The sequence below is a fragment of the Lepidochelys kempii genome, chromosome 7, assembly GCF_965140265.1.
Source record: "Lepidochelys kempii isolate rLepKem1 chromosome 7, rLepKem1.hap2, whole genome shotgun sequence".
Classification (NCBI taxonomy): domain Eukaryota; kingdom Metazoa; phylum Chordata; order Testudines; family Cheloniidae; genus Lepidochelys; species Lepidochelys kempii.
Window position 1 is genome coordinate 120183765 of NC_133262.1, and position 23153 is coordinate 120206917.

At 48.5% G+C, this 23153-nt stretch overlaps 2 protein-coding genes across 3 annotated transcripts in view; both read right to left on the bottom strand.

Moving 5' to 3' along the window:
• Positions 1 to 23153, bottom strand: part of CFAP58 (cilia and flagella associated protein 58) — a 450792-nt gene that overhangs the window by 300814 nt on the left and 126825 nt on the right. The window lies entirely within an intron of this gene.
• LOC140915388 (uncharacterized) lies at positions 16771 to 19024 on the bottom strand. Its single transcript, XM_073354976.1, has 2 exons — positions 18133 to 19024; positions 16771 to 17554 (listed from the first exon to the last, which is right to left on the bottom strand). Exons 1-2 carry the CDS (start codon positions 18710 to 18712, stop codon positions 17013 to 17015), a joined length of 1122 nt encoding a protein of 373 aa, XP_073211077.1. The 5' UTR covers positions 18713 to 19024; the 3' UTR covers positions 16771 to 17012.

Consider the following 23153-nt stretch of genomic DNA (forward strand, 5'->3'; position numbering starts at 1 on the left):
GCTAGGTAATAAACAATCATTTTTGTAGCTGTCCTCTACCCCGGGGTGCGTGTGCTTGCTTTGTTCTCCCCCAGTAAGACACATTATTGCAATAGCAACAGCTGGTGTACGTCACCAAGAGGATTAAATAAACTTCATATAGAAACTACAGGACATATTCCACCTCATCACCCGAAAGTGGCCTGTGCATCCGGCCCTCTGGGTGGTACCAGCTCTGCTTTTGCATGATTGTAAATCTGGAGCAATCTGGAAACAGATCAGGGCTAATCACGAAATGTTACAGCTCCCACATTATTACCGTTAAAAATGAGGTGTCCTGATGCGGATCATTTCAGGAGGTGTGGGGGGGGAGAGGGATAAGGAAGGGGGTTAAGAAGAAAGCCGTATGCCATTATAGGTTATTTTTATCTGACATTTCCTTGCAGCTGTCATTAGTTAATTGATGACACAGCCTGTTATTATTATGTCTGTCTTAAATATTTATAGTTCGTCAATTACCGTGGTATCAAAGTGCTAACGGATGAAGCTAGGCTTGAGGGCCAGATCCTTAACTGCTGTGAATCCCCGTGTAAGTCCACTGAAGTCAACAGTTACATCGTTTTACCCCAGCTCAGGATCTGCCCACAAGCTCTCAACTTTACTGGTGATGAAGCCTGATGCCCCAGTTCATCATATCTCTGGATGCAACAAGAGGATGAAGAAAATAAATCGATCTGCAATGCAACTCCAGCCAGTTTTCTGTCGATCTGAGATGTTTCTACTATGCCCGTCACTATTAAGATCTATAGTCATGTTGTATAGTACAAATACCCCTGCTGGGGGAAATCCTGGCTCTGCTGAAATCAATACGCATTTTGCCATTTGGGGCCAGGATTTCACCCTATGAGACTCCCTATGCAGCACAGGTGAATCGAAGCAGAAGGGTCCAATTGCAGATTCCTTGTCTGAAACAGAAGAGGAATTTCCTTATCCTCCTGTCAATGCACAGAGGAAATGTTAGGGATCTATCTACAGCAGCCGGCGCCTTTCTTTAAAGTGGGGGAAATTCAAAAGCAGGCAGCCCCAACCCATCTAGTTTTTTGCTAGATGTGTTCCCATAGCGCCTCCCATCCCAGGGATGTTGAAATGCTTTGCAAACCGTAGAGATTGCTTTTAATTGCATTGTTACAGTGTTTGTACCCTTCTGCCTACAAGGCCAGCTACCTCAGCACCAAAAGTCCAACCCTCCTGGGCTCAGAGGTTGAGGAAGGAACATAGAGCAGGCATTTTTTTCATAAACTTAAATGTGACCTTAGAGGACTTTAGTGTTGACAATCTCACTGCTTTGGCACAATGGAACTCTCTGCAATGAGGGTCAAACTCGTCTGTCCAGCAGACGGACCTTTTCAGGGGGCTGGTCCCAGACTGTGGAATGAACTCCAGGAACTAAGGACCATCAAAAACTCACCACGTTCTGCTCCAAGTGCCAGGTGCATTTGCCTTCTCCAACATAACTACATAGCAACAGGTACATTTACAAAAACCTGAACAAAATAAGACTCAAATGCACACACTTCTTGCCCTAGCGAGAGGATGAGACCCCAAATCACACATGTAGACATGTTGCTCAATGCACTACTGGAAAGCACTCAGATACCATGGGGATGAGCATGGTATAAGAACCTATATGGAACAGAACAGAATAGATTTAATATGCAACCCTCTCAGCATGCTCTGGTGCTCTGTGTTGCATTGGAAGCTGGGGATCTAGAAAGGATTAAAAAGTCTCACCCTTTGGCCTGAGAAGAGATTCTCAAAAACACAAACCAGTCTAGGGTTGAAAGGAAAAAGCAGCAAAGCTTTATCTTCCTTATTTAAGGACTGATCACTGGAAAGAAAAGCTTGTGGACAAAGATCTAGGGCCCAACTCCCCTCCTTTTCTGATTTTCCTCCTCCTTAGAAGGCTCACCACAAATACAGCTGGGCAAAGAATCTCTGGCCACAGAGTTGAAGCAAGCACATGAAGATAGGGATTAAAGAAATACAGAAGGTCCAACCTCATTTACACTCCCAGCAATGGCATTTCACTGCACAGAAGGGGTTATGTATGAAGGGGAAATATTTCCCCACCACTCTTAAAGTTTAATGCTGGAGTGAGCCAGCGCCGTGTTGCACTGTATCAGCTCCCCTCCGCTGGCCATGTGCATTCCTGCAGAGGCTTCTGGGAGAGAAGGTCTCATGGTGAATGTGACCCAGTGCAGCACTGAGTTATTCTGCCTGGGTGCAAAAGACAGACCCAAGAATTTCTGAAGTGAGTGTCTAAAGTTAGGGAGCAGAGATGCAGCTAGCAGCCTATCCCGTCTCTGTGAGAACATCCCTAAAGGTGTTTGGCCTCTTGCCCTTACCTGTCTCAGAGTAGAATCTCACGATTCTCCTACTCTTAAGCCAGGGCCAGAGTATGCCATCCTGTGTGCCAACTGCTATCACCCAGGCACCTGGTCCACAGCAGGTAGCCTGATAGGCCTCCTGGCTGAACCAAGGACAGGAAGTCCAAGATCCTTAGCAGCCCACCAGGCTGGGCCCATGATTTGTTCAAACCCAAACCATTTCCATGAAACATTTCTGATTCTATGAACTGGCATTTTCATTGGGGGGGGGGAGGGAGAAAGAGAGAGAGAGAGAGAGAGCACGCATGCCTCCAACCAGCTCTACTCAGGAGATCTGGGTTCAAACCCTGACTTTGCCACAGACTTCCTCTGTGACCTTGGGCCAGTCACTTATGGCATGTCCCTCTCTGCAGAGTTGACTTGGGTGAGTAGCTACATTGCAAAGTCCTATCCAAACTACCGTGCCTCACTGGTGCTGCACTATCCTGCATGTGTCGCTTGGATTGCTGGGGGCCGAGCCCAGGGTTTTCAGCTTTGTAGTAAGCTGAGCCACCCTAACATTCTTTCCCAGCAAATAACGGGAGAATTTCCGTCCTTCTGGGCACGTGGGTGGAGGAGACAATGGGAAGGCCCTGGTGGACGATCAACACTCAGGTGGGCGTGGCTGCATTCTCCGGAAAAGTCGGCAGGTTACCAGCCTGAGTGAAAGCAGCATCTGGACTCAAACTCACACCCCCAAACAGGCCATCTGGCCTGAGGTTAAACACGGGAGAAAGGGTTTGTGTGCGGTGAGACAGGACTTGGGGACAACACCTGAGTTAATGCTGCGGTAAAGACAACCTTAGGAACTGAGTTTTCTGGAAATCTGTCCCCAACTGCGGGTGCTGAGCACTTCTTAAAATCTAGCCATTAATGTCTCCGCACTTTAGTCCTCTATCTGGGAACCCTAATAATCCCTGTACCCCACCTGTATCTGTTTTGTCTATATAGATTAAGAACCTTTTGGAAAGGGGACTATTTCTTAGTATGTGTCTGTACAGCATCCAGTACAATGGGGCCCTGATCTCATCAGAGGCATGTCCGTGCCACTGGAATACAAACGATAACGAATAGCCTATCACCCCTATTTCATGCAGCACTGGTTAGCGATAGAGGCTACAATACTGATGTGCCAGTAAACACCCAGGACATCTGAATGTCAAGTTAACGGATGACGATGATGGATCTGTGCCGTACGACTCAGGCTAGAACTTATCACTCCTGAGCTGTGGTCCCAGCCAAAACCTATGCTCGTCTGCATGCTAATTTCTCCCTCCCCTTTGCCATTGAGTCAGAATAGTGAGTACAAGTGCTCAACATCAGTTCATCCCTAGGTTTCCTAATGACGCTGCAGTTTCCACGGTATGCATCCGATGAAGTGAGCTGTAGCTCACGAAAGCTCATGCTCAAATAAATTGGTTAGTCTCTAAGGTGCCACTAGTACTTCTTTTCTTTTTGCAAATACAGACTAACACGGCTGCTACTCTGAACTCCTGTTGAGGAGCCCACTGTCTATTGGAGTTGATGGTGCTCAGCACCCTGGTCAGGGTCTCTCTGAACCTAGCAGGATCAGGCCTCTGGAGAAGCAGCATCTACTCCCAGCTGATCTTGGTGCTGTTGAATAGGTTGGGTGATCAACAAATAAAAGGGCAATTTTCTTCTAATTGTAAACAGCCGATGGCCATGGATTTAATTCCTGCCTTTGCTGTGTAAGCCAAAGAAAAAAAGGGAACCCCTGGAGAACACTTGAACTTTTATGGTAGAGGTTAAATGCTCTATATAATGTTAACAAATCAAAAAACATTACTTACTGGGCAGCAAATGCCAGGCCATTTACTTTAGCCATGCTCAGATTCCTGCTGTGATTAGTGTGTAATTGTCCACAAGCAAAGAACACTCTCTCAAAATTACAGGTTTCAGAGTAACAGCCGTGTTAGTCTGTATTCGCAAAAAGAAAAGGAGTACTTGTGGCACCTTAGAGACTAACCAATTTATTTGAGCATAAGCTTTCGTGAGCTACAGCTCACTTCATCGGATGCATACCGTGCAAAGTGTAGAAGATCTTTTTATACAAACAAAGCATGAAAAAAGTGTCTTCTACACTTTCCACAGTATGCATCCGATGAAGTGAGTGGTAGCTCACGAAAGCTTATGCTCAAATAAATTGGTTAGTCTCTAAGGTGCCACAAGTACTCCTTTTCTTCTCTCAAAATTAGTGCGTGTCACCGAGCTCCAGACTGCCAAGAGTAGCACCTACCAGGGCTGAGAGTGGTGTTGTACTGAAATCCAGTACTGACCCAAATCAAAGAATCACCCTTCTTCCACAAATGGACTCATTTTGGCCTTCAGTGTTATAGAAGCTGGAAAATTAAACTACCACTAGCAATGGTCTGCTGTGTGTTGTCCACCTGCAAGCCCTAGGTTCCAGGGATTAATAGCAGGAGGATGTAATATTACCCTAGGACAGGAATAGTATGGAATAAACAGAAAGCACCAGCCAGGATTGAAGATCGATTCAGTTTTCGGTGGAAAATTCTTACATTTGTGAAGCATTTTAGTTAGGTGGAATGTGACCACCGAGAAGAGTTCATTTGCATCCAGACGGCAATTCTTCATCAGCAGCTTCTAGGCCAGAAAAACAATAGCCTATGTTTTAAAACGGTAGAGGAAGACTTTTTAAAAAGGTAGAGGAAGTCACAACATAGAAGCCTCTGGGGGATGGGGAGAAAGCCAGCACAGCTGGGTCCTGCGCAGACACAGGTGCAATCAGTTTAAAAAAAAAACAAAAAAACACACAGTACACATACCCGCCTCCCCCCCCCAACTGAGCTGCTCCAAAAAAGATATTTAACATTAGGGAAATTTTGGCCTTCTTTGGACCCAGGTTCATTGGTTGTTTCCGTAACATGTATAAGAAAAGACGACTATAAAGGCTGACAGTGCACTAAATTCAGGCTGACACCTCCAGCTGGAGTGGGCGGGGGGAACTGACCTGCAAATCAGGATCCAAGCTTTAGGCCAGGGGTTCTCCAACTGGGGGTCATGACCCCCTTAGGGGATCACCAGGTTATTACGTGGAGGGTTGCAAGTTGTGAGCCTCCACCCCCAAACTCCACTTTGCCTCCTGCATTTATAATAGTGTTAAATATTTTTTAAAAGTGTTTAATTTATATGGGGGGAGGGGGAAATCGGACTCAGAGACTTGCTATGTGAGAGGGGCCACTAGTACAAAAAAAAGTTTGAGAACCACTACTTTAGGCTGAGTAAGGCGCAGGCGCAATCAAAGGGGAGTTCGTAATGCTATGTCTCAGGAGAGCGAACTGGGAAATAACTCCAGAGGTAGATGGGTAGTGGGGACAACAGCTGTTGTATGGAGGAGAGAGACCACTTTGCTTCCTTACCCATGTGACTCACCTCAAACATTACACAGCTGAAATGCAGATGTAGCCTTGATCCACGCACCATAATGAATTCTGTCACACATTTAACATCAAAAGGACTATAGAGGACTTGGATTTCAAGGAGCAGGGAGATTGATACTGGTCTTGAGATTAGAGGCAGTTCGTCACATTCTCCATGGCTTGGCACCTTGTTGTAGGTTTTTTTGTTTGTTTGTTTTTTTAATAGCTTTCCAAGGTCAGTATGAACTGGAGTAAAATAGAGCATCCTTGAGGCTGCTTTAACTTGCATCTTGCTCCCTGTGGCCGTAAGAGAGTTGTTGCACTAAGTGTATGTCTACACTGCAGTTAAACACCCACAGTTGTCCAGCATCAGCTAACTTAGGCTGATGGGGCTCAGAATACGGGTCTATTTAATTGCCATGTAGATGTTTGGGCTCGAGCTGAAGCCTGGACTCTGGGACCCTCCCCCATCTTGGGGTCCCAGAGCCCAAACGTCTACACCGCAAATAAACAGTCCCCCATAGCCTAAGCCCCACAAACCTGAGTCTGCTGACATGGGCCAGCTGACTGTGTTTTACTGCAGTGTAGACATACCCAAAGATGCTCTGGCCAGACCCACTTTTGTTTGGGAACATCCACCCAGAACTGTGAGGCTGGGAAAGTGAGGAGGAGGAGCTAAGATGCACAGGGAATTCCCCAAGAGCCAGATTGGTTGGGTTTATGACCCCTTGGCTGAGGCAGGGATGGAACAAAGGCATCTCCTTGCCTGTACTCAGGTGTAAATGATTCACAGATTTATTTATTTTTTTAAGGATCATCTGGTCTGACCTCCTGCATACCAAAGCCAGAGAACCTCAGCCTGTAGTTTCTGCATCAAGCCCACAACTTCTGTTGGAGTGAGAGCATCTCTTTTACAAAGAGTCACTCAGCCTGGATTGAGAGATTAAAATGATTTACTACCCAAGGTGCCAGGCAATGGAGGATCAAGCCCTGTGGCTGACAGACTGCCCAAGGTCCGAAGAAAAGGGAGAGAGATAAGGGGAAGCCACGGAGAAATGTAAGATAATTATTTCCTTAGGGTATGTCTACACTACGGAATAAGGTCGAATTTATAGAAGTCGGTTATTTAGAAATCGGTTTTATATATTCGAGTGTGTGTGTCCCCACAGAAAATGCTCTAAGTGCATTAAGTGCATTAACTCGGCGGAGCGCTTCCACAGTACCGAGGCTAGAGTCGACTTCCGGAGTGTTGCACTGTGGGTAGCTATCCCACAGTTCCCGCAGTCTCCGCTGCCCATTGGAATTCTGGGTTGAGATCCCAATGCCTGATGGGGCTAAAACATTGTCGCGGGTGGTTCTGGGTACATATCGTCAGGCCCCCGTTCCCTCCCTCCCTCCGTGAAAGCAAGGGCAGACAATCATTTCGTGCCTTTTTTCCTGAGTTACCTGTGCAGACGCCATACCACGGCAAGCATGGAGCCCGCTCAGGTAACCGTCACCCTATGTCTCCTGGGTGCTGGCAGACGCGGTACGGCATTGCTACACAGTAGCAGCAACCCCTTGCCTTGTGGCAGCAGACGGTACAGTATGACTAGTAGCCGTCATCGTCATGTCCGAGGTGCTCCTGGTCGCACATGGGCGCAGGGACTAAATTTGGAGTGACTTGACCAGGTCATTCTCTTTAGTCCTGCAGTCAGTCCTATTGAACCGTCTTATGGTGAGCGGGCAGGCGATACGGACTGCTAGCAGTCCTATTGCACCATCTTCTGCCGAGCATCCATGAGATGTGGATGGCATGCAATCCTTCTGCACCGTCTGCTGCCAGCCAAAGATGTAAAAGATAGATGGAGTGGATCAAAACAAGAAATAGACCAGATTTGTTTTGTACTCATTTGCTTCCCCCCCTCCCCTGTCTAGGGGACTCATTCTTCTAGGTCACACTGCAGTCACTTACAGAGAAGGTGCAGCGAGGTAAATCTAGCCATGTATCAATCAGAGGCCAGGTTAATCTTCTTGTTCCAATAAGGACAATAACTTAGGTGCACCATTTCTTATTGGAACCCTCCGTGAAGTCCTGCCTGAAATACTCCTTGATGTAAAGCCACTCCCTTTGTTGATTTTAGCTCCCTGAAGCCAACCCTGTAAGCGCCCCTCCCGGCGTCAGAGCAATGGCAAACGATCAGGCATCTGAGAGTGCTGTCCAGAGCAGTCACAATGGAGCACTCTGATGGGGCTAAAACATTGTCGCGGGTGGTTCTGGGTACATATCGTCAGGCCCCCGTTCCCTCCCTCCCTCCGTGAAAGCAAGGGCAGACAATCATTTCGCGCCTTTTTTCCTGAGTTACCTGTGCAGACGCCATACCACGGCAAGCATGGAGCCCGCTCAGGTAACCATCACCCTATGTCTCCTGGGTGCTGGCAGACGCGGTACGGCTTTGCTGCACAGTAGCAGCAACCCATTGCCTTCTGGCAGCAGACGGTGCAATACGATTGGTAGTCGTCCTCGTCGTGTCCGAAGTGCTCCTGGCCACGTCGGCTGGGAGCGCCTGGGCAGACATGGGCGCAGGGACTAAATTTGGAGTGACTTGACCAGGTCATTCTCTTTAGTCCTGCAGTCAGTCCTATTGAACCGTCTTATGGTGAGCGGGCAGGCGATACGGACTGCTAGCAGTCGTACTGTACCATCTTCTGCCAGGCAGGCAAGAGATGAGGATTGCTAGTAGTCGTATTGTACCATCTTCTGCCAGGCAGGCAAGAGATGAGGATGGCTAGCAGTCGTACTGTACCATCTTCTGCCGAGCAGCCATGAGATGTGGATGGCATGCAGTCCTTCTGCACCGTCTGCTGCCAGCCAAAGATGTAAAAGATAGATGGAGTGGGTCAAAACAAGAAATAGACCAGATTTGTTTTGTACTCATTTGCCTCCTCCCCTGTCTAGGGGACTCATTCCTCTAGGTCACACTGCAGTCACTCACAGAGAAGGTGCAGCGAGGTAAATCTAGCCATGTATCAATCAGAGGCCAGGCTAACCTCCTTGTTCCAATAAGAACGATAACTTAGATGCACCATTTCTTATTGGAACCCCCCCGTGAAGTCCTGCCTGAAATATTCCTTGATGTAAAGACACCCACTTTGTTGATTTTAGCTCACTGAAGCCAACCCTGAAAGCCGTGTCGTCAGTCGCCCCTCCCTCTGTCAGAGCAACGGCAGACAATCGTTCCGCGCCTTTTTTTGTGCGGACGCCATACCAAGGCAAGCATGGAGGCCGCTCAGCTCACTTTGGCAATTAGGAGCACATTAAACACCACACGCATTATCCAGCAGTATATGCAGCACTGGAACCTGGCAGAGCGATACCGGGCGAGGAGGCGACGTCAGCGCGGTCACGTGAGTGATCAGGACATGGACACAGATTTCTCTGAAAGCATGGGCCCTGCCAATGCATGCATCATGGTGCTAATGGGGCAGGTTCATGCTGTGGAACGCCGATTCTGGGCTCGGGAAACAAGCACAGACTGGTGGGACCGCATAGTGTTGGGACGATTCCCAGTGGCTGCGAAACTTTCACATGCGTAATGGCACTTTCATGGAACTTTGTGACTTGCTTTCCCCTGCCCTGAGGCGCATGAATACCAAGATGAGAGCAGCACTCACAGTTGAGAAGCGAGTGGTGATAGCCCTGTGGAAGCTTGCAACGCCAGACAGCTACCGGTCAGTTGGGAATCAATTTGGAGTGGGCAAATCTACTGTGGGGGCTGCTGTGATGCAAGTAGCCCACGCAATCAAAGATCTGCTGATATCAAGGGTAGTGACCCTGGGAAATGTGCAGGTCATAGTGGATGGCTTTGCTGCAATGGGATTCCCTAACTGTGGTGGGGCTATAGACGGAACCCATATCCCTATCTTGGCACCAGAGCACCAAGCCGGCGAGTACATAAACCGCAAGGGGTACTTTTCGATAGTGCTGCAAGCTCTGGTGGATCACAAGGGACGTTTCACCAACATCAACGTGGGATGGCCGGGAAAGGTGCATGACGCTCGCATCTTCAGGAACTCTGGTCTGTTTCAAAAGCTGCAGGAAGGGACTTTATTCCCAGACCAGAAAATAACTGTTGGGGATGTTGAAATGCCTATATGTATCCTTGGGGACCCAGCCTACCCCTTAATGCCATGGCTCATGAAGCCGTACACAGGCAGCCTGGACAGTAGTCAGGAGCTGTTCAACTACAGGCTGAGCAAGTGCAGAATGGTGGTAGAATGTGCATTTGGACGTTTAAAGGCGCGCTGGCGCAGTTTACTGACTCGCTTAGACCTCAGCGAAACCAATATTCCCACTGTTATTACTGCTTGCTGTGTGCTCCACAATATCTGTGAGAGTAAGGAGGAGACGTTTATGGCAGGGTGGGAGGTTGAGGCAAATCGCCTGGCTGCTGGTTACGCACAGCCAGACACCAGGGCGGTTAGAAGAGCACAGGAGGGCGCGGTACGCATCAGAGAAGCTTTGAAAACCAGTTTCATGACTGGCCAGGCTACGGTGTGAAAGTTCGGTTTGTTTCTCCTTGATGAAACCCCCCGCCCCTTGGTTCACTCTACTTCCCTGTAAGCTAACCACCCGCCCCTCCTCCCTTCAATCACCGCTTGCAGAGGCAATAAAGTCATTGTTGCTTCACATTCATGCATTCGTTATTCATTCATCACACAAATAGGGGGATGACTATCAAGGTAGCCCAGGAGGGGTGGTGGAGGAGGGAAGGAAAATGCCACACAGCACTTTAAGCACAGCACTTTAAAAGTTCACAACTTTAAAATTTATTGAATGCCAGCCTTCTTTTTTTTGGGCAATCCTCTGTGGTGGAGTGGCTGGTTGGCCGGAGACCCCCCCCAACCGCGTTCTTGGGCGTCTGGGTGTGGAGGCTATGGAACTTGGGGAGGAGGGCGGTTGGTTACAGAGGGGCAGCAGTGGCAGTCTGTGCTCCAGCTGCCTTTGCTGCAGCTCAACCATACACTGGAGCATACTGGTTTGGTCCTGCAGCAGCCTCAGCATTGAATCCTGCCTCCACTCATCACGCTGCCGCCACATTTGAGCTTCAGTCCTGTCTTCAGCCCGCCACTTACTCTCTTCAGCTCTCCACCTCTCCTCCCGGTCATTTTGTGCTTTCCTGCACTCTGACATTATTTGCCTCCACGCATTCGTCTGTGCTCTGCCAGTGTGGGAGGACAGCATGAGCTCGGAGAACATTTCATCGCGAGTGCGTTTTTTTTCTTTCTAAGCTTCACTAGCCTCTGGGAAGGAGAAGATCCTGTGATCATTGAAACACATGCAGCTGGTGGAGAAAAATAAAGGGACAGTGGTATTTAAAAAGACATTTTATAAAACAGTGGCTACACTCTTTCAGGGTAAACCTTGCTGTTAACATTACATACATAGCACATGTGCTTTTGTTACAAGGTCGCATTTTGCCTCCTCCCACCGCGTGACTACCCTCTCAACCTTCCCCCCTCCCTGTGGCTAACAGCGGGGAACATTTCTGTTTAGCCACAGGCAAACAGCCCAGCAGGAATGGGCTCCTCTGAGTGTCGCCTGAAGAAAAGCACTCTATTTCAACCAGGTGACCATGAATTGTATCTCACTCTCCTGAGGATAACACAGAGAGATAAAGAACGGATGTTGTTTGAATGCCAGCAAACATACACTGCAATGCTTTGTTCTACAATGATTCCCGAGTACGTGTTACTGGCCTGGAGTGGTAAAGTGTCCTACCATGAAGGACGCAATAAGGCTGCCCTCCCCAGAAACCTTTTGCAAAGGCTTTAGGACTACATCTAGGAGAACTGCAAATGCCAGGGCAAAGTAATCCTTTCACATGCTTGCTTTTAAACCATGTATAGTATTTTAAAAGGTACACTCACCAGAGGTCCCTTCTCTGCCTGCTGGGTCCAGGAGGCAGCCTTGGGTGGGTTCGGGGGGTACTGGCTCCAGGTCTAGGGTGAGAAACAGTTCCTGGCTGTCGGGAAAACCGGTTTCTCCGCTTGCTTGCTGTGAGCCATCTACAACCTCCTCCTCCTCATCTTCTTCGTCCCCAAAACCTGCTTCCGTATTGCCTCCATCTCCATTGAAGGAGTCAAACAACACGGCTGGGGTAGTGGTGGCTGAACCCCCTAAAATGGCATGCAGCTCATCATAGAAGCGGCATGTTTGGGGCTCTGACCCAGAGCGGCTGTTCGCCTCTCTGGTTTTCTGGTAGGCTTGCCTCAGCTCCTTCAGTTTCACGCGGCACTGCTTCGGGTCCCTGTTATGGCCTCTGTCCTTCATGCCCTGGGAGATTTTCACAAAGGTTTTGGCATTTCGAAAACTGGAACGGAGTTCTGGTAGCACGGATTCCTCTCCCCAAACAGCGATCAGATCCCGTACCTCCCGTTCGGTCCATGCTGGAGCTCTTTTGCGATTCTGGGACTCCATCATGGTCACCTGTGCTGATGAGCTCTGCATGGTCACCTGCAGCTTGCCACACTGGCCAAACAGGAAATGAGATTCAAAAGTTCGCGGTTCTTTTCCTGTCTACCTGGCCAGTGCATCTGAGTTGAGAGTGGTGTCCAGAGCGGTCAGAATGGAGCACTCTGGGATAGCTCCCGGAGGCCAATACCATCGAATTGTGTCCACAGTACCCCAAATTCGAGCCGGCAACGTCGATTTAAGCGCTAATCCACTTGTCAGGGGTGGAGTAAGGAAATTGATTTTAAGAGCCCTTTAAGTCGAAATAAAGGGCTTCATTGTGTGGACAGGTGCAGGTTTACATCGATTTAACGCTGCTAAATTCGACCTAACGTCCTAGTGTAGACCAGGGCTTAGTGACATGGATTGCACCGATCTGGACTGGCTTTCACAGTTTGTCAGTGAAGATATGTACTGAGAAGCATCTCTTTCCTCAGATTTCACCTCCTCACAGTTCATTCCTTTTTCCAGATCATGAATAAGTATCTCAAATAAACCCTGCCCTAATATGCGTCCGTGGAGCAGCCCACTATTAACTACGTTCCATGTGGAAAGAAGAAAACACAGAGCAGGGGTGATTAGTCAATCTCTGATCCATGACAGTTCTTTGGGGTTCCCCATGACTACTTGCATTTGATTAAAACAGATCTTCCAGCAGGACATCCAGTCTTGATCTCAAGACACTAGGAGAGGAGGAATCCACCATTGGCCTTGGTAGTTTGTTCCAATGGTTAAGCAGCCTCACTGGTAAAATGTAGGCCTTATTTCTAGCTTGAATGTGTCTGACTAACTTCTAGACATTGGCTCTTGTTATGCTTTTCTCCACTAAACTGAACAGCCCCTTAGTATCCCACATTTCCTGTGAAGATGCTTATACACCATAACCCTATCACTGCATGATCTTTTTGCTAAAGCTAATCTAATTGACCTCCTTAAATTTCTCACTGTAAGACACTTTCTCCAGCCTTTGATCATTTTTGTGGCTCTTCTCTGCACCTTCTCCAATTTTTTGGACATCCTTCTTAAAATGTTGACACGAGTTCTGGACTTAGTATTCTAGTATCAGTCTCACCAATGCCATATATTTGGACTCACTACTCCCCTCTTTATACATCCAAGGGCTGTGCAGATCTCAGACCTTCAAAAGCCTTGAGCCTTTGCATTACTTTTTGACTTGACCTTGGCTTCCAGGACACACATCTTTGGTCCATATCTGCAAGGCTACCCTGGAGTCAGCTAGGCCAGATCTGAGAGCGGGGGCTATTGTGCTTATGACTTGAACAGGAGGTCCTTTCTCAGAGCAGGCCTCAGCAATGTCATTCTGCAAAGACTTCAGCCTGCTAGTAAAAAAAGCTATGCACATACATTACACCTCCTCTCTCCCCCCCCCCCACCCCCCACGCACACCCTGTGTGGGTGAAATAATTACTTTCCTCATTCGTGCCTTTTTTCATCTCAGGAGTAAAAAAAAATAGGTTGGAAGTTAACTGAGAACTACTAGAAGCTGGAACCTTGGTGATGAACCGGTGTCTTATCAACAGAATCACACTGGTTAGCAAATCTGCCACTGGAATCAGCAGAAAAATTATTAAGAGGGACAGCGAGAAAAAATAAGGGAAGACTTCAATGCGAAGCAGTTTAACCCAGCAAAGAAGGCAGCTTCCTTTTGGGAAGCCTCGGATAAAAGTAAAAGGAGCCAGGGCTTGTATCTCAGAGGGGCTGAACATCTGCAGCTGGTGTTCACCCCAGTGGAATTGTGGGTGCTTCACCCCCTTCAAAATCAAGCCTTCTGTGTTTAAAGTAAAAACCATGTGACTTTCAGTGTTGCTGAAAGATGCTGGTTGGAGTAATTTCTATTCCCCTCCCATGGGTGGAATTCTCATTGGGCCTGATCCAAAGCCCACTGAGGTCAACAGAAGTCCAGTGGGTTTTAGGGTAGATCTTTCTCAAGCTAGACACAGCAGCCATGAGCCACCACCCTGTTCTGGAGTGAACCACCTCTAGGGCTCAGACAGGAGCCCGGAACACTCAGACCTTGGTCTCTCTCCTGAGACTGCAAACAAGTGTGTGTGTGGGGGGGGGGGGTTAAGGTCAGTGAATTGGTGAAGTGAATGCCTGCGTTATGGGGCCTAGATGAAGCCCTCGAAGCTCATCTCACACAAAGAATGCAAACAACTTTCAGTGAGAACCAAGCTGGGTTAGAGTCACACCAGTGACCTCGAGGTAAGCAGCTCCATCACCAATTCCCTGAACCATCCAGGCCCCAAGAAGAGCGGTTTCCTTTTGATGAAAAATGCTATACATTAAAGTACTATACAAGAGAGTTGTAACTTAAAAGGAATGTTAACTAAAAGGAAAAAGCGAGTGGTGAGGCTGTATCAGTTCATTAAACTAAGGGTATGTCTACACTACGAAATTAGGTCGAATTTATAGAAGTCTGTTTTTTTTAAATCGGTTTTATATATTCGAGTGTGTGTGTCCCCACAGAAAATGCTCTAAGTGCATTAAGTGCATTAACTCGGCGGAGCGCTTCCACAGTACCGAGGCAAGCGTTGACTTCTGGAGCGTTGCACTGTGGGTAGCTATCCCACAGTTCCCGCAGTCTCCGCTGCCCATTGGAATTCTGGGTTGATATCCCAATGCCTGATGCGGCAAAAAACATTGTCGCAGGTGGTTCTGGGTACATGTCGTCAGGACCCCGTTCCCACCCTCCCTCCCCCCGTGAAAGCAAGGGCAGACAATCATTTCGCGCCTTTTTTGTCTGCTGCCAGCCAAAGATGTAAAGGATCGATGGAGTGGGTCAGAACAAGACATAGACCAGATTTGTTTTGGACTCATTTTCCTCCTCCCCTGTCTAGATCACACTGCAGTCAGTCACAGAGAAGGCGCAGCGAGGTTAATCTAGCCATGTATCAATCAGAGGCCAGGCTAACCTCCTTGTTCCAATAAGAACGATAACTTTGGTGCACCATTTCTTATTGGAACCCTCCGTGCAGTCCTGCCTGAAATACTCCTTGATGTACAGGCACACCCTTTGTTGATTTTAGCTCCCTGAAGCCAACCCTGTAAGCCGTGTCGTCAGTCGCCCCTCCCTCCGTCAGAGCAACGGCAGACAATCGTTCCGCGCCTTCTTTCTGTGCGGACGCCATACCAAGGCAAGCATGGAGGCCGCTGAGCTCATTTTGGCAATTAGGAGCACATCAACCACCACACGCATTATCCAGCAGTATATGCAGCACCAGAACATGGCAACGCGATACCGGGCGAGGAGGCGACGTCAGCGCGGTCCCGTGAGTGATCAGGACATGGACACAGATTTCTCTGAAAGCATGGGCCCTGCCAATGCATGCATCATGGTGCTAATGGGGCAGGTTCATGCTGTGGAACGCCGATTCTGGGCTCGGGAAACAAGCACAGACTGGTGGGACCGCATAGTGTTGCGGGTCTGGGACGATTCCCAGTGGCTGCGAAACTTTCGCATGCGTAAGGGCACTTTCATGGAACTTTGTGACTTGCTTTCCCCTGCCCTGAAGCGCATGAATACCAGGATGAGAGCAGCCCTCACAGTTGAGAAGCGAGTGGCGATAGCCCTGTGGAAGCTTGCAACGCCAGACAGCTACCGGTCAGTTGGGAATCAATTTGGAGTGGGCAAATCTACTGTGGAGGCTGCTGTGATGCAAGTAGCTCATGCAATCAAAGATCTGCTGATATCAAGGGTAGTGACCCTGGGAAATGTGCAGGTCATAGTGGATGGCTTTGCTGCAATGGGATTCCCTAACTGTGGTGGGGCTATAGACGGAACCCATATCCCTATCTTGGCACCAGAGCACCAAGCCGGCGAGTACATAAACCGCAAGGGGTACTTTTCGATAGTGCTGCAAGCTCTGGTGGATCACAAGGGACGTTTCACCAACATCAACGTGGGATGGCCGGGAAAGGTGCATGACGCTCGCATCTTCAGGAACTCTGGTCTGTTTCAAAAGCTGCAGGAAGGGACTTTATTCCCAGACCAGAAAATAACTGTTGGGGATGTTGAAATGCCTATATGTATCCTTGGGGACCCAGCCTACCCCTTAATGCCATGGCTCATGAAGCCGTACACAGGCAGCCTGGACAGTGGTCAGGAGCTGTTCAACTACAGGCTGAGCAAGTGCAGAATGGTGGTAGAATGTGCATTTGGACGTTTAAAGGCGCGCTGGCGCAGTTTACTGACTCGCTTAGACCTCAGCGAAACCAATATTCCCACTGTTATTACTGCTTGCTGTGTGCTCCACAATATCTGTGAGAGTAAGGGGGAGACGTTTATGGCGGGGTGGGAGATTGAGGCAAATCGCCTGGCTGCTGGTTACGCACAGCCAGACACCAGGGCGGTTAGAAGAGCTCAGGAGGGCGCGGTACGCATCAGAGAAGCTTTGAAAACCAGTTTCATGACTGGCCAGGCTACAGTGTGAAAGTTCTGTTTGTTTCTCCCTGATGAAACCCCCCGCCCCTTGGTTCACTCTACTTCCCTGTAAGCTAACCACCCTCCCCTCCTCCCTTTAATCACCGCTTGCAGAGGCAATAAAGTCATTGCTGCTTCACAGTCATGCATTCGTTATTCATTCATCACACAAATAGGGGGATGACTACCAAGGTATCCCAGGAGGGGTGGTGGAGGAGGGAAGGAAAATGCCACACAGCACATTAAGCACAGCACTTTAAAAGTTTACAACTTTAAAATTTATTGAATGACAGCCTTCTTTTTTTTGGGCAATCCTCTGTTGTGGAGTCGCTGGTTGGCCGGAGGCCCCCCCACCGCGTTCTTGGGCGTCTGGGTGTGGAGGCTATGTAACTTGGGGAGGAGGGCGGTTGGTTACAGAGGGGCAGCAGTGGCAGTCTGTGCTCCAGCTGCCTTTGCTGCAGCTCAACCATACACTGGAGCATTCTGGTTTGGTCCTGCAGCAGCCTCAGCATTGAATCCTGCCTTCTCTCATCACGCTGCCGCCACATTTGAGCTTCAGCCCTGTCTTCTGCCCGCCACTTACTCTCTTCAGCCCGCCACTTACTCTCTTCAGCTCTCCACCTCTCCTCCCAGTCATTTTGTGCTTTCCTGCACTCTGACATTATTTGCCTCCACGCATTCGTCTGTGCTCTGTCAGTGTGGGAGGACAGCATGAGCTCGGAGAACATTTCATCTCGAGTGCGTTTTTTTTTCTTTCTAAGCTTCACTAGCCTCTGGGAAGGAGAAGATCCTGTGATCATTGAAACACATCCAGCTGGTGGTGAAAAAAAAAAAGGGACAGCGGTATTTAAAAACACACATTTTATAAAACAGTCGCTACACTCTTTCAGGGTAAACCTTGCTGTTAACATTACATACATAGCACATGTGCTTTCGTTACAAGGTCGCATTTTGCCTCCTCCCACCGCGTGACTACCCCCTCAACCCTCCCCCCTCCCCGTGGCTAACAGCGGGGAACATTTCTGTTCAGCCACAGGCAAACAGCCCAGCAGGAATGTGTCCCTGAAGAAAAGCACCCTATTTCAACCAGGTGACCATGAATTATCTCTCACTCTCCTGAGGATAACACAGAGAGAGAAAGAACGGATTTTGGTTGAATGCCAGCAAACATACACTGCAATGCTTTGTTCTACAGTGATTCCCGAGTATGTGTTACTGGCCTGGAGTGATAAAAGTGTCCTACCATGAAGGACGAAATAAGGCTGCCCTCCCCAGAAACCTTTTGCAAAGGCTTTAGGACTACATCTAGGAGAACCGCAAATGCCAGGGCAAAGTAATCCTTTCACATGCTTGCTTTTAAACCATGTATAGCATTTTAAAAGGTACACTCACCAGAGGTCCCTTCTCTGCCTGCTGGGTCCAGGAGGCAGCCTTGGGTGGGTTCGGGGGGTACTGGCTCCAGGTCTAGGGTGAGAAACAGTTCCTGGCTGTCGGGAAAACCGGTTTCTCCGCTTGCTTGCTGTGAGCCATCTACAACCTCCTCCTCCTCATCTTCTTCGTCCCCAAAACCTGCTTCCGTATTGCCTCCATCTCCATTGAAGGAGTCAAACAACACGGCTGGGGTAGTGGTGGCTGAACCCCCTAAAATGGCATGCAGCTCATCATAGAAGCGGCATGTTTGGGGCTCTGACCCAGAGCGGCTGTTCGCCTCTCTGGTTTTCTGGTAGGCTTGCCTCAGCTCCTTCAGTTTCACGCGGCACTGCTTCGGGTCCCTGTTATGGCCTCTGTCCTTCATGCCCTGGGAGATTTTCACAAAGGTTTTGGCATTTCGAAAACTGGAACAGAGTTCTGATAGCACGGATTCCTCTCCCCAAACAGCGATCAGATCCCGTACCTCCCGTTCGGTCCATGCTGGAGCTCTTTTGCGATTCTGGGACTCCATCATGGTCACCTGTGCTGATGAGCTCTGCATGGTCACCTGCAGCTTGCCACGCTGGCCAAACAGGAAATGAGATTCAAAAGTTCGCGGTTCTTTTCCTGTCTACCTGGCCAGTGCATCTGAGTTGAGAGTGGTGTCCAGAGCGGTCAGAATGGAGCACTCTGGGATAGCTCCCGGAGGCCAATAACATCGAATTGTGTCCACAGTACCCCAAATTCGAGCTGGGAACGTCGATTTAAGCGCTAATCCACTTGTCAGGGGTGGAGTAAGGAAATCGATTTTAAGAGCCCTTTAAGTCGAATTAAAGGGCTTCACTGTGTGGACGGGTGCAGGTTTAAATCGATTTAACGCTGCTAAATTCGACCTAAAGTCCTAGTGTAGACCAGGGCTAAGACATTGAATTAGCAGCTTAGGATGCTCTATGCTTAGACAGTAGAAATGCTACATACATGTGAACTGACAATCTAGAGTCCCATCTGAGTTGTCTGAGGACACAAGCCCCTGTCCTGCAATCAGATGTGTGCACTGGGACACCACAGGCACCCACGGCATTGCAGGACCGGGGCTACAACGTGTCGCGCCCAAGTGAGCCAGCTGTGTCTACAGAACTAAGCAGCAGGCTGAGTCATGAGACTGTGATCCTATCACCAGCTCTGCCACAGTCTCCCTCTGCTACTTTGGGAAAGTCACCTCACCTTTCCCCATGCCTCAGTTTCCCCCCCATCTATAAAATTATGGCATCAAGACCTGACTAATCCTCCTTATCGCTAGTTTGGATAGCGAGAGATAGAAAGCACTATAAAAGCAAAGTGTGACGGATTTCCTTCTGCTGCGAGCATGGAGTGGGAAGAACAAGGCTTCTTTCTAGCCCTGCTTAAATGAGGAGACAAAATCATTTCTTAAATCCTTCTCTCCCCACTTCCCCTTTCATCTTCATTCCCTCTCTTTCACCCCTGCTGTTTCCCCCTTCAGCTCTTCCTGTTCTCCCTTCCCCCCCCCCCCATCTTATCCCCCTGCCCTTCACTCCTCTCTTGCCCTCTGTCCCATCCCCGGACTCTTTCCTCCCTGGCTGGTGCCTTTTCAGCAGTGCCAACACAGCTAACCAGGCTTTATTGTACATTAAAAATGCGGAGCCGTCCAAGTACGAAGTGCTGAGCCCTGCTCCAAAATGAAGGAATAAAAGCAACCTCTCTCGAATAAAGGGAAAGCAGACAGACCACACATAATGCTGACAGTGATGCTTTCCCTCTGAGTTATGCAGTGTAATATCGTGAAAGCTACATTGACTAAAAGCTGCTCGATGTTTATTATTAGAAGGAATGATCACTACCGTAGGCCAAGTTTGTCTCATCACAAATCAGATGTTAATAACAGCACAGCGGCTATATGCATGGATCCGTAGATTCCCAGCATCTGTCAAGATAATGGCACTTGAGCACTGGCATGGAGATCCCAATGTCTGATCTCAGTTTATGACCCTGCAGCCAGAGCTTTAGGCCTTTGCCCTAATAGAAATCTATTCTTGAAGAGCTACAGAAAAATGACCCAGGCAATGCTAAAATGTCATTAGCTTTAGCAGCCAACTCAGGTCTGGTTTTCTCTTTCACTCAAAATCAAGGGGCTAGTTTTCTGGGGAGGGAAAGGTGAAAATGGCAGGTCTGCAGTGATGCAAGCCAACTGGCACAATTCAATTAAGTCTTTGCTGGGGATCAGAAAAGTACAGGGAAGTGGGAATCCCGAACTTAGCTTTTTGTAGCTGAGGTGACTTGGTTCAGGACCAACACAAGGTTGTACATGGGAGGGACTCGGTATCTGTATGAACATTCAACTCATGTCACACAGTAACATATCATCTGAGTACCTCCTCCAGGACACAGGATGTCCTCCTGGGCTCTTCTCCACATAATCTATATTGTCATGTGTAGGCTGCTTCTTTGTCACATAGCGTGACAGGGTGCATGTCTTGCCAGCGATGGCATGGAGAGGTAAAGGGGATTATCACACACTTTACCTAGCAAAGGATGGCAGACAGATGCTGCCACTTTCAGGCTGTGGCTGGAAATAGCCCAGCATCTATGCACAGTGAGTCAACAGGAGCCACAGAGAAGGACATGGATGGATTTAAAAGACAGCAAAGGCCTGTTCCTTTGGGGGTGGATATGCAGCAGAAGGGGAAGTCTTGGGAGAACAAACAGGCATCTTTCTGATTATGCTCTCATCTGGGCTTCAGAGCTTCTTCCTAGATCTAGGGTTTTTGCTTCAGGAAATCTTTGCCTTGTATGTTTGGGACTCTGGCTTCAGGAAGCTGTTTTACACTTTCCTGTAGGCTGCAGGAATCCTGTTCTAGTTCTCTTCAGAATGTGATCACCAAAGGGTAAACCGTGCTTCCTCCTTCTGACAGTGCCCTCTACTCACCCCAGGAGGACACCTCCTCCTGGCTGTTCGGGGGCTACCTCTGCCAAGCCAACACCCCTGCCAGCAGTTACACTCTGCCACCCTCTCAGCCTGTGGCCCCTCTCTCGCTCCAGGAACTGCAGCATCTTCTTAGTGACTCGGCCCTCCGGCCAGGTCACTGTGTGATTTCCCTTTTGCAGGGAAGGAAGTGTAACAAAATCCCTGCTCACCAGCAATCTCAGGCAGTCCTCCCATTCACTGCCCCAGGTGCCACTCCCTCAGTGGCTCAGATCCCTCAGGGGATCCCAGACCCAACCTCTACTCTGGGTTCCAGCTCCGAGACCCTCTAATCAGCAGCCCTGGTGTGGTTTTCTCCTGCACTTGAGTCTCTTCCTTACCTCCTGGCCCTCTGCACTCCTCTGGGTTTGCCAGCCCCACAACTCCCTCCTCTCAGGAAGTAACCGTTGGCTACTTGTCTCCATAGCCCCCCAAATGCACTTCTCCGCTCGCAGAGAGTGTCCACAGACTACCTCCCTGAAGTCTTCGCTGCCTCCAATTTCCTGGATTTATATAAACCCCGCTTGTTCCCACACAGGTGAACTTCCCCTAGTTAGGGCTTTCCTCCCAGGCTTAATTCTCCCACATACTGGCTCAATTCATCTCTTGCAGGGCCAGTGTGGGGAGTACACCCCATCACACAAATCAAATTCCATACGTGGATGAGCGGTTTTTACCTCTAGCAGCCAATCGCTTCAACAATGTAGCGCTGGGTACAGGCAAACAGCAAGGGCTTTGGTGTGGCACTGAAATGTGTGGAAACAAAGCAGAGTCCCGCCCATCTTGCATGTAGCTTAAAACACAATCCCTGCCCCAGACACCCACAATAGCCCTGCGATCTTCCTATAGCATGGAATGAATGAGAGAGAAGGATGAATGGGTGGATGGAGGAATACACAAGATGAGGGAGGGGAAAGAATAAAATGGAAGAGGTTTTGCTCATGTGTTTTAAACTTGAACTCTGGCATTTGTTCCACACATTGTGTGTGTGTGTGTGGGGGGGGGGGGGGGGAGAATGACAGGGGACATTGGAACAAATATGCATAATGAGGCTCTGGTTCTGTGCCTTTTTGTTGCCTAGTCCTAGCTCAGTGTTTCTCAATGACCAGTCCATGGACCAGCGCCGGTCCCAGAGATCTCCCTGACACAGTCTAGGAAGGCAGCAAGCCAGTCCCTGGTATCAAAAATGTTGAGAAGCACTGTGGCTGATTTGCTAACTATGCACAACGTATTGCAACAAACTGGCCCATGTTTAACCTGTTCACAAACAGACTGTGAGCTTTATTATTTTGTTCACTATTCTTCCTAAGTGTTTGTACAGCACTGAGCATAATGGGGCCCTGACTGGGAGAGGGCCTCTGTGCTACTATGATAGAAATGTTACATAAATAAAAATATTCACAACTTTTCAACAAACATGAAGTTCAGCTTTGGGGTTACTGGCCAGCTGTTCTTTCCCAGATTTATTCAATAGGTTTTCTTCAATCTGTGTGATCCAAGACATGGGGTAGTTTTTCTGCTCACTGACTGGAACTCACAGATCAGTGGTTCCCAAACTTTAACAACCTGTGAACCCCTTTCACTAAAATGTCAAGTCTCACAAACCCCCTCCTAAAAATGAATATTTCCAGGGATTTTCTCCTTTACCCAAGTATAAAAGCAGTGATCTTCAAAATATAAAATTTGTTTTTATGCCATGCTTTACACACTAATTATTACAGTATTTTTATTACATTATGAAAACGGCAGCACTCTTCCAAGATCTCACTTTTGTAGCTTGTATCACTTTGAATAAGCCTGTTCTAAGACAAGGCTCCTAGGTTTCATCAAGGAGCATCAGATGTGAAACAGCAGGAAGATATTTAAGAAGCCAACTCAGAGAGTTCCTCCTACACAAGCAGTCAGGTCTTGAGCAGTCCAGGCAAACAACGCACGTTCCAACAAAGCTTAAACTTGTTCTTCATAATAATTTTAAAAACAACACTAGCTGCCTATTTACGTTTAAAACCAGCAAAAAGTATCC

What these genes read in the sequence shown, in the direction of transcription:
- LOC140915388 (XM_073354976.1), bottom strand. Translation starts at nt 18,712, where the DNA reads ATGCAGAGCTCATCAGCACAGGTGACCATGATGGAGTCCCAGAATCGC. An exon ending in AGGCAGAGAAGGGACCTCTG is followed by an intron (nt 17,555 to 18,132) that starts GTGAGTGTACCT and finishes TTTCACCACCAG; the next exon opens with CTGGATGTGTTTCAATGATC.